This window comes from Rana temporaria, chromosome 8, assembly GCF_905171775.1.
Source record: "Rana temporaria chromosome 8, aRanTem1.1, whole genome shotgun sequence".
Lineage (NCBI taxonomy): Eukaryota > Metazoa > Chordata > Amphibia > Anura > Ranidae > Rana > Rana temporaria.
This window is the reverse complement of record NC_053496.1, coordinates 96,503,662-96,516,041: the sequence shown is the minus strand read 5'-3', so window position 1 is coordinate 96,516,041 and position 12,380 is coordinate 96,503,662. Positions and strand designations below refer to the sequence as shown.

The 12,380-nt window shown below is 39.5% G+C and overlaps 1 protein-coding gene across 4 annotated transcripts in view; it reads right to left on the bottom strand.

The window, feature by feature from the left end:
* PALD1 (phosphatase domain containing paladin 1) overlaps positions 1–12,380 on the bottom strand; it is a 315,649-nt gene that overhangs the window by 155,735 nt on the left and 147,534 nt on the right. For all 4 annotated transcript variants that reach the window (XM_040362326.1, XM_040362325.1, XM_040362327.1 and 1 more), the window contains 5 exons: positions 9,581–9,760; positions 7,635–7,799; positions 2,203–2,363; positions 1,940–2,015; positions 160–311 (listed from right to left, as the gene is read on the bottom strand). In XM_040362326.1, coding sequence (XP_040218260.1) covers positions 160–311; positions 1,940–2,015; positions 2,203–2,363; positions 7,635–7,799; positions 9,581–9,760 — 734 coding nt within the window. The remainder of the gene's footprint in view (positions 1–159; positions 312–1,939; positions 2,016–2,202; positions 2,364–7,634; positions 7,800–9,580; positions 9,761–12,380) is intronic.

Sequence of the window (12,380 nt, the reverse complement as noted above, 5' to 3'; positions counted from 1 at the left end):
GCTGGTCAACTTTACATGTAAATTTACAAGGTAAGAATACGAACAAGAACAAACAATGGTACCATGCTTGGTTCTGTTGAAATTCACAAGAAGTACAAAAATACTGTATGAAGCCAGCACTTTCCTATAAACACTGGAAATTAAAGATGAAGGACTCACATCTGTTCTCCAGCTGCTCCTTTACGGTGATAGAGAACCAATGTCCCCAGAATCATGGCCAGGTTTGTTCTGCCAACTCCTGTCTGGCAACTGAAAAGCAAAGCTGGTGGAGGGCAGCTGGCGTCACGAAGCAGCAAGAGACATGGGTTTTCCTAAAATGCATAAAAGATATTGGTTGAATTTAAGCTAGAATGCAATCAATTCTTAAAAATATTTTGTTGAACATTTTTCTGTCAGCTATGCGAAGAAATCATGCTCTATTTATAATAAAATGTAAAAATATACAAAACTGCATGTATGGTGTAAGCCAAATACATTTTTACTTTAAACAAATACCTTAATTTTTTAATGTGGCCTGTGTTTTACAGTATTATGCATTTCATTAGCAATATATCTATTGAATTTTTTTCCTAATGGTTAACTTTCAATACCTGACTACAGGTCAGGACGCCCACTAACACACAGCTCCTTTCTCTGCAATGTAGAGAGTGTCCTGACTCTCCTGCAGTCCAAGGGAGGGGCTAGCACGACACTCCACACCAGGGAGAAAGCCTCGCATTACTGTGTGGAGTTACAGACAGAACAGGAAGTGAGGATTTCTCAGGAGAAATAAGGACATTTAAAAGCAAAATCGAAGGATGAGGTAAGTGAAGGAGGACTGCATTAAGGTAAAGGAAGCTTTTTAGGAAAACAAAAAATTGTACCTTTACAACCCCTTTAAGTCCTGATGGATCATTTCAGGCTGGCTGCTTTTGCAGGTATAGCCATGTAAAACATAACTTATAAGTGCCTATGCTGTCTAAAATTCAGTAATACACTGTCTCAGCCTGCTCTGCACATGCTCACTTGCTCTCTATTTTTATGCACTGTGCCGAATTTGTAGAGGCCGATCTGCTGACAGCCTAAACAAGTACTACTGTTTAGGGCTCTGGGTTTCAGCAAAATGGCAGCCTCCAGCAAGAAGAAACAGGAGCAATGGAGCTGGAGGCAATTTACAGCAGACACTAATTTTGGTGGCATAATTATTAATGTGGAATGTAAGTTTATTGCTAAAGAACATTACTGTTTATCAGGTTATGGGTAAATTTCCACTTTAAATAGTGACAAATGAAGCTTCCATTTGTACCTATCACCTGTTTATATTGGTGTGGTGTGCAAATAGCTTAATTTTCTTACACATGAATACACTACTTCCATACCACCCCTCAAGAAAACCAGCATTCAATCTGGATATCCCCAAACATGGACATGCTTGATCTAACCTTTGTAATGTGTTACACAATGGTGAAAGGTTACATTGATTTCTTCAATGTTTGTTTACAACTGAAACTGCTTAAAAGAGATTTTTGCCTGAAATTTCTGTTTGTAAAGCAACATTAGGGTCAAGACTATGGTTTGAAAAAGGAGAAGTAAAGAAACTCAATGCTGGGTATTGTGCCTGATTCATAGATTTTGTTCTGATTTTGTGAACTAGATTATGGTTTGAAAAAGGAGAAGTAGAGAACCTGAATGCTGGGTATTTTGTGCTTGGTTCATAGGTTTTTATGAAAAATATTTTGGCATGGACGGTTTTGCATGATCTGATTTTTTACCGTATTTCTTTTAGTATTGCATTAAACTAAAAAAAAAAAAGTATTCCAATATAACAAAATAAATTTACTAGGTTGTCACATGTATAAATGATACCAAAATGTCACATTTAGGCTGCATTTACAAAATGTAACCATTACAGTATATAGCCAGATCAGAGAAGGGGAATAAAAGTAGGTGCTTTACTTACCCTGAGAAAATTTACAAAAGCATCAAACTGGGATTCTAGGGGTGCGCCATCCACTGGCAAGGGTAACCGATGGTACCTAGGAGGATAGACAGAACAAATGAATACATGTTCAATAAAAGACAATTTGAACTAGTCATTATGCTAGGAAGACAGGGGTCTACAAAAGTAATACTACAGGAAATACTATAGGAGATTTACTTTCTTTGCAAGCCAAGCAGGTTTGCCTGTAATGACCAGCTATTTCACTCAATGTCAACGATTACCTGTATGATGGCAGTAAGAACACAGGCCTGTTGTATACTTCTTCTGTTACATGAGCATCTTCTTCACATTCGAGCTTAATGGAGTGAGGTTCATCTTTAAAATGTTCAATGTCATTATATACAAAATAACTGTTCCCACTGAGCTGAGCAAAGTCATAAAGCTTTAAAAAGAAAAGAATAAATAACTTGTACAATTTATAATAAAGGCAGAAGACAAAATATAAATAGGCCAGTTTGTTGACCATAAACTTTCTTTAAAAAAAATAGTTGTTTCATAAGAAACAACAATGTTTACACTACTGCAAATAAAATTAGGGCTCTTTCACACCAACGGATCCCGTTCCTTAAATATCCGCTTGCTCAGCGGGATCGCTCAGTTGATCCCCGCTGAGCCGGCAGATGACAGGGCAGTCCCTGTGCAGGGACCGCCCTGTGGTAAGGAAGATCTTCACTCTCTTCTATGGGGGGGGGATCGGATGAACACGGACCATCTGTTCGTGTTTACCCGATCCGATGACGGATGGAAAAACAGGATTTTTCTCTGTCTGCAGAATCGGACCAAAGCGGGGACTGATGAGATCGGGTGTCAGCAGATGTTCATCCGCTGATACCCACTATCCCATGTCCTTATTTGATCTGAATAAGGATGGATGAAAATATGGACATACTGTCCGCACGTGTGAAAGGGCCCTTATTTCTATAGTATATGGACAGTGAACGCAGCCAGACATGTCTGAAGTGTGGCAAGGGTTTAGGAAGAGGAAAATACTAAAATTATATATATATATATATATATATATATATATATATATATATATATATATATATATATATATATATATATATATATATATATATATATATATATATACATACACATATATACATACACATATATATATATATATATATATATATATATATATATATATATATATATATATATATATATATATATATATATATACACACACATATACATACACATATATATATATATATATATATATACATATATATATATATATATATATATATATATATATATACACACATATACATACACATTATATATATATATATATATACACACACATATATACATACATACACATTATATATATATATATACACATTATATATATATATACACATTATATATATATATATATATATATATATATATACATATATACATACATATATATATACACACACACACACACACACACACACGGCTCAAAATTTGAAAACCTGAGCCACTAGGTAGGTCTCAAGGGTTACTCACCACCAGTTACCCCACCCAACCCTTACCCTGCCCCTAATCACGCCATCATGAATTATCTCATGAAATGACATTTAAATGTTTTATGCAGAATTAAATTGCAAAAATAAATATTAACAACAACTTTATCAGTTCCCCTCAGCACAGCCTCACCTGTGCCCATCAATGCATGCTCACCTGTGCCCATCAATGCAGGCTCACCTTTGCCCATCAATGCAGGATCACCATGCCCCACATTGCAGCCTCACATTGGCTCCCATTGCAGTCTTGCCAGGGCGGAGGAAGTGAGAGGGGTGGCCAGATCGTGACTGGAGTTAGAGAAGAGCCGCAAGATCACCAAGAGGTAAAACACGCTGTAACAGCATTATATTTAAACTGTCCAGGCTCTGCTCACTGTTCTCACACAGCCCCGCCTCCCCCCAACCCCGCGCTTGTGATAGACAGAATGCGTGTCCAATGCTGGGATGCATTCTGTCCATTACAGGCGCGGGGTTAGGAGGAGGAGAGGCTGTGTGAGATCAGTGAGCAGAGCGGAGACAGTCTCAATGTAATGCTGTTACAGCGTGTTTTACCACTCGGTGATCTCGCGTCTCTCATTCAACTCCAGTCACTCTTCCACCGGTAGAATGGCTCCCGATCAACCCCGCCCCCTGGTGGTGCACGCCCCACTCCCAGGCAGCCCAGCTCCTCGCCAGCCCACATTTTCCACTTGCAAAATGTGATTAAAAAAATTTGAGGGCTGATACAGATTATATATATATATATATATATACATATATATAAAAACACACATGCATACATACACACACACACACACACACACACACAGGAGTCTCAAACAGGTGGCCCCTCCAGCTGTTGTGAAACTTCAAGTCCCATGATGCTTTGCTAGGCTGACAGTTACAAGCATGACTCCCACAGGCAGAGGAATGAGGGGACTTATCGTTTCACAACAGCTGGAGGGCCACCAGTTTGAGACCCCATGCTGTAGAACCACCTTTCGCTGGAATCACAGCTGCAAGTCTTTGGGGATGTCGCTACCAGCTTTGCACATTTTGGGGATGTCGCTACCAGCTTTGCACATCTAGAGAGTGAAATTTGTGCCCATTCTTCTTTAAAAAAAAAAACTCAAGCTCTGTCAGATTTGACTGAGAGTGTCTGAACGGCAATTCTTAAGTCTTGCCACAGATTCTCAGTTGGATTTAGGTCTAGACTTTGACTGGGCCATTCTAACCTCTGACCCAGTCTCAAGTCTTTTGCAGACTCTTAGGCCTAGTACACACGAGAGGATTTATCCGCGGATACGGTCCAACGGACCGTTTCCGCGGATAAATCCTCTCGAGGATTTCCGCGGATTTGGATCCGATGGAGTGTACTCTCCATAGGATCGAAATCCGCGCCGAAATCCCATCGCGATGACGTGACGCGGCGACGTGCGCGACGCTGTCATATAAGGAATTCCACGCATGTGTCGAATCATTACGACGCATGCGGGGGATCCATTCGGACGGATTGATCCGGTGAGTCTGTACAGACCAGCGGATCAATCCGTTGGGATGGATTCAAGCGGATAGATTTTAAAGCATGTCTTCAAATTTTTATCCGCTTGAAATACATCCCAGGGGATAAAAATCAGCGGAAACAGATCCGCTGGATTGTACACACCAGGGGATCTATCCGCTGGAGCCGGTCCGCGGATCAATTCCAGCGGATGGATCCTCTCGAGTGTACGGGGCCTCAGGCCCCGTACACACGAGAGGATCCATCCGCTGAAAAATCTCAGCGGATCGGTTTCAGCGGATAGATCCCCTGGTGTGTACGTTCCAGCGGATATTTATCCGCGGAGATTTCCGATTTCCAGCAGATAAAAATTTGTTAGCATGCCAACAAATCTATCCGCTGGAATCGGCTCCAGCGGATCGATCCGGTGGTCTGTACAGACTCACCGGATCGATCCGTCCGAACCCGTCCCTCGCATGCGTCGTAATGATTTGACGCATGCGTGGAATTGCTTATATGACAGCGTCGCGCACGTCGCCGCTTCATCATCGCGGCGACGGCTCGACACGTCACCGCGGTGTAAATTCGTCGCGGATTTCGATCCGATGGTGAGTACACTCCATCGGATCAAAATCCTCAGAGGATTAATCCGCGGATACGGTCCGGCGGACCGTATCCGCGGATCAATTCTCTCGTGTGTACCCGGCATAACAGGTTTTCTTCTTAAGCCTCATATACACGATCAGATTATCTGATGGGAATTATGTGATGACAGGCTGTTGTGGGAAAATCTGACCGTTTGTATGCTCTATCAGAAAACTGTTGACGGATTTTCCGCGGACAAATGTGGGATAGCATGCTTTAAAATTTTCGGCCAACAAATGTGTGTTGTCGGATTATCCGATAGCGTGTACACACGCCCATCGGACAAAACTCCAAAGTACAAACACGCATGCTCAGAAGCAATGCTAACTATCACACAACATTAGCAGTAGTTGCCCAAAGGCCGACACTTTTTTGCTGTTTGTATGCAATACAAGTTCCTGGCCAACTTCCTTTGGGCAAAAGTCCTACACTTTGTTCGATGAAAATCTGATCGTGTGTATGAGGCTTAAGATTGTCCTGTATTTGGCTCCATCTATCTTCCCATCAACAATTTTTTCAGACGATACTAAGCTAAGCAGTAACTTCTCTGTGGGATTTGGAAATCTTGCAAAAAGATCTGAACAAATTAATGGGATGGCAACAACATAACAAATGATGTTTAATGCAGAAAAATGTAAAATAATGCATTTGGGTGGCAAAAATATGAATGCAATCTATACACTGGGGGGAATCTAGGATGGAAAAGGACCTGGAGGTCCAAGTAGATGGCTCAGCAATGACATGCAATGCCAAGCTGCTGCTAACAAAGCAAACAAAATATTGTCATGCAAATAAAAGGGAATCAACTCCAGGGATAAAATGATAATTCTCCGGCTCTAAAAGACTCTGGTCCAGCTGCACACAGAGTTTGCTGTCCAGTTCTGGGCACCAGTCCTCAGGAAGAATGTACTGGAAATTGAGCGAGTACAAAGAAGGGCAACAAAGGGTCTGATGTTAGATATGAGGAAAGGTTGTGAGCACTGATCTTATTCTCTCAAGGGACGCTTGATCGGGGATACGCTTTAAATTTACAAATACCTTACTGGTGACCCCCAATAGGGATAAAACTTTTTTGCTTGGCATACACAGCTTAAATAAGCTGGCTGTGAGCTGGGACAGTCTGTGCATGCGTGCACACGCGATCCCAGCAAATGGACACGGCTGTATTCGCATATTAGCTTTACAAAAGGGACATACAGAATCAATGATCAAATATATATCTTAAGAAAGACCTTTACTTAAGTAAAAAGAGAATAGTGCTTTTATAGAAAAAATCATGTTAGAAATAGTAAATGACAGGCCATGGGTATGCCACTTCAGCAGACTAGGATGCCATTTCTTAAATTGTGATAACACATCTAAGAAATGATTGCATGATGAAAAAACTTGAGGATGAAGGAGTCTTAGAAGAAGCAATGGTCACGTCAAGTCAAGAGAAACTCATTTGCAGTGTTCACTTACAGCATTCCCGTGACTGGGGTGTCTACTGGAAACTCACACAAGACAACATTCATATCAAATGTAACAAAACGCTTGATTTTAAGGTGTCAATTCTGAACATGCTTCCGCAGAGAAAAATAAAATAAAAAATACAGCGACTTTGAAAGTTCCAAGGTCCATCTGTGAACAGTGGGTTTTCAGGATCAAAGCAGTACAAAAACGCACAGTTTCTGCTGTATATCCATCTCACTCTCCCTGTGCTTTTTTTTTTATTTCATGGAGGAGAAAAACATCAAGGTTCTATGGTAGGAAAATAATGAAAATTTCACTATTGTGTGGTCTTGTCTTTTAAATCGATTGTGTGTTTTAAAGTATGACATTAACTGTGGTAAAATAAATACTTTTAGTAAATGGCACCTGAATATTTCGAAAAATGTTACCTACAGTACAGTATATATATGCTCTGCTCATTGTTTCCGTCTTAAGTATACTGAAGTATAAGTGAAAAACCCAAAAAACTGAACCCTATAAGAGTTAGGAATGAAACATGCAGTTAGGATACCTCTTTTCGAATAGAAAGTTCCAGATTCTCCACTCGTAGGCCTTTCTCTAAATTGTGCAAATTTTCATGCAAATTCTCTTTTTTTCTAGGAGTGTAAGGCACAAAGTCATCTTCGAACTTCAGAAACACAACTGGCTCCTCACGGACACAGAAGAACATACATTCCTGTAGAATTATTAAAAAAATAAATCATATTATAATAAATAAAACACACCGTAAATATATTTGTATCTAGTTGTACAATCTCCATTAGTTACCAAAACCAATATGCAAACAAAAATAACAGTTATATAGTAGGTGAGGTTGAAAAGAAGACACAAATCCATCAAGTCCAACCTATGTGTGCGATTATATGTCAGCATTGGACTCTTGTTTATGTTGATATTTACCAATTATTTGCTATATTGATGAACACTAGTCACTCTAGTTAACCTTTTGTGTTTATGGTTCATTTATTTATATCTGGTATACACTTATACACTGTTGGTCTGTGATGTTGATTTACAGACTATACTGAGGATCACATGTGTTTATATATAGACACATTTTTGGCCCCAATAGAGGCAATACTGGTTTGTTGGTAATTTAATTATATTTATACTGGTGTTTAGACACCTCTCTCACCGACTTTGGAAGGTATCGCCACTACCCCTACACCTTCATTCACAATTTCTATTCTCCTCAGGGAGTTTTTTTAGGGGGGGCTGCAACCTTTGCCTAGCTTATCTAAGCGCAGATTCAACATTTCTTTTATATGTCAGTATTAACTTATATATGTCTGCATGTTGTGGTCGTTCAGGTGCTTATCTAATAGTTTTTTTTAAACAAATCAATGCCTCCCCCCCCCCTGCTGAGACCACCACCTGTGGAAGGAAATTCCACATCCAAGTACCATGGCGTCAATATGTAATTTGTAGCATGTTTATGCGATTTTTGTGGATGTAATTTTTTTGTCATTCATATGCTGTACATGATCTCACAAGGCATAAAAACAAATGCTCTTTGCGAAGACTGCTTTTTGTTATACATCTCTCATTCAAAGTCCCTAACTAACTCCCCCCTTTTGTGTTGGAACCCAATTAAGCAATACTGTATATCCCACATGCTTACTCTACATAGTGATTTGCCTCATTTAAAGTCCCCCTGACCAAACTCTCTCCTGTTTCTGTTCAAATTTGGGGTGGAGGCCAATTACCCATGGTGCCTTGGACCACATGATTCTCGCTCATTGGTATTACAAAAGGTTCTTACATTAATTGTACAATTACAGAATATTTTTATTTTACTTCACTTATTTTAAAATGAATTCTAGTCAAATTCTAAAAGTGGGAAATGTTAAAACCTCTGCCCTGGCAGTAATTTATTATGGTTTTTGACTTCTTTTAAGAAAATTTGCCTTACTTTTTGTCCCCATGACAGGTGGCTGATTGGACTGATGGACAACTCAACACTGATAGACCGCAATTAAAACCTGATAGTGGTTCTAACCATTTTCTAACCACTTAAAACACCAACACGATATAAACCACTTGCCTAAAATTTCCATTACTGTAGTGATGAGGAACTTTCAGACAGGTTAAGCAGGTGAGAAATGCACACATACAAGTGAGCGGTAGTACAGACAGTCTGGTCTAAAATCAATACAGAACGGGCTTAAAAACTATTGGCACGCTCAAGATTAAGCCAATGAAATTCTCAAAATTTTCACCTAATGTATGTCTGAGAATTTCAGTCACAATTTCGCCAGACAGAAAATGTTTGCACCTTTACCCTGACATGATGCTTTCTACAGTGCTAAGGGTGGGAGATTATTAATGTTTGAGTATTTTTACCAAAATTAAAAACATTGAACATAACTGTTGATTAAGGAACATTAGACCAGTGTCATGGCATTGTTTCTGTTATCTATGTGATTAGTAAATAAAGACATGCCTTTCTCCCAGTACCTTGTGTCCATCATTCTGTATCTTCTGCAACACTTGCTTAAAACCATTCAGACTGGGCTGGCCCATTCCATAGACTTCATAACCTCCTTTGGCTTGACGGAAATTAGGTGCCCCACAATTGCTTGTTGTGTTTAAAACATCTAGCTTGCTGTACACATCACGAACCATGAAATATTTTCCCTGACACAAAGAAAAAAAACATATATAACTTTTAAAGCAAAGTAATTGATAAGAGCATGGCAGGTATTTTAGTGACAACCTGGATAAGCTAAATACAGCGATTGACTTTGCTGATCTCCTTTTAGTGAATTCTGACAAACAGCGGGCCGGCTATGCCCATTTAGTGTAATAGCAGCCATCTTTCCTCTTGCCCAGACACAAAGGTGCAGTATACGACCTTTCATTGACATTCATGGCTGTGCGCTGATGTACACTTGCATACACTGATGCTATGAAAAAAACAATGTATAGCGTGCAAGATATGCTAAAGATATCCATTTTTGTATTTCTTGCTGACATACTCCTGTTTATGATACAGTGGCACACAGCCATTTATGAACTATACATAAAAAGTATTCTGCGCCAAGTGTAGTTCTCTAAAATAAGCGATTGATGAACAGTTGCACTCACTGTATTGCATATCCCAATACTAAACCATATTGATCAAAAAAATGTTGTGCTGTAAATAAACTCAAATATTAGAATACTCCAAATTATGCAATGCTCACACACTGATGAGTGCAGCAGAGTCTCCCAGGTTGGCAGTATGGTCTCAATGACTCCTGTGGAACGGATCCCAGAGACTGAAGCGATGAACCAGTGGACCTCCTGCTACAGGATGAGTATGAACCAATTTGTATAAACTCCAAAAATAAAACAAACAAACAGAGTGCTCCAAATGGTGCAGGTTATAAAAACCACTGAAGGTTTATTAAGATAAAAAAAGGGGTCATACAAAAATGACAAAAGGAATAAAAGTGACCACATAATGAGAGGATAAAAGCAGTATGGGGTGCTGTGAAGCAAAAAACTGACGTGTTTCGGCTCAGAAAGCCGTCACCGGGGGCATATGCACCTCCAAGATGACCACTGCCTTGCTAAAGAAGCTGAGGGTTTTGGTGATGAACTGGCCAAGATGTCATGGAGGAGTGGAAAGGGACTCCAGTGGCAACCTGTGAAGCAGTGATGAAAAATAATGGTGGCCACACAAAATATTAACACTTCGGGCCCAATTTGGACATTTTTACTTAGGGGTGTACTCACTTTTGTTGCCAGTGGTTTAGACATTATTGGCTGTGTGTTGAGTTATTTTGAGGGGACAACAAATTTACACTGTTGAATAAGCTGTACACTCACTACTTTAAATTGTAGCAGTCATTTCTTCAGTGTTGTCACAAAATGTGAGGGGTGTACTCACTTTTGTGGGATTCTCTTTTATTTTTGCACTTTATTCTAATCAGTGTGTTAGCACTGCATAATTTGCAGTATTTAAATATTTAAGTATTTACAGCGCAACACTTTTTTGATAAACACAGCCATTCATGTCAATGGCAGGATGCACACTGCACCTGGGCAGAGGATATATGGCTCCAATTATGCTGACCAGGATCAGCTGACACATGTGAAAGAGCCTTTAGGTTCCTACTTACCTAGCTTTCTCTGGCTTCAAAACTTTCAGAACTTTCAGAATCACTGGCCTATGCCATTACCTGTTCTATACAGGTAATGAAAACAAGTTATAATGAGGAACACATACAGCACCAGTGATACAGCAGGTAAAAGCAAAGAGTTCTCTCAAGACCTTCACAACCATATTGTTGCATACTGATGGCATTGGTTCATTGGTTAAAGAAGGACTTCTAAAAGTTCCAGTGAGCACCGTTGGGGCCATAATCCAGAAGTGGAAAGAACATAATTTCACTATAAACCGGCCAAGACCAGGTGCTACTCGGAAGATTTCTGACAGAGGAGTGAAAAGAATTATCAGAAGAGTTGTCTAAGAGCCAAAAGAACACTTGTGGAGAGCTTCAGAAAGAGCTGGAATTAGCATGTACAATTGTTTCAAAGAAAACAATAAGCAATGCACTCAACTGCCATGGCATGCACAATCACCACATAAGACTTCATTGCTGAAGAAAAAGTATGTTGAAGCTTGTTTAAATTTTGCTGCATAACATTTAGACAACACTATCCAAGATTGTGGCGGTATACAATTGGAGGAGTAGGATTGCTCCTGTCCAATCACATTGATCATAGTTTGATATTTGGTTCTTACCAAAGATCCGCCACTCAGGTGAGTCTTTAATTGGCGCTGCACTTGTTTTTTACATTTTAACATTTAGACAAGCCTGTGAAATACTGTCAAAATATAGTCTTGGTCAGAATAGATCATAATTGAACTCTTTGAATGCCATAATATACATTATGTTTGGAGATCAAATTAAACTGCACATTGCCCCTAAAACACCATACCAAACAGTGAAGTTTGGAGGTGGGAACATCATGGTGTGGGGCTGTTATTTAGTATACGGTACTGGCCAATTTAATATCATAGAAAGAAGGATGAATGGAAAAATGTACCAAGACATTCTTGATAAAAATCTACTGCCATCTACCAGGAGGAAGATTTCAGCAAGACAATGATCCCAAACACAAAGCCAAGGAAACTCTCAATTGGTTTCAAAGAAAGAAAATGGAATGGCCCAGCCGATCACCTGACTTGAATGCAATAGAAAATCTATAGAAAGAACTAAAGATGAGTTCATAGAAGAGGCCTACGAAATCTTCAAGATTTGAAGAC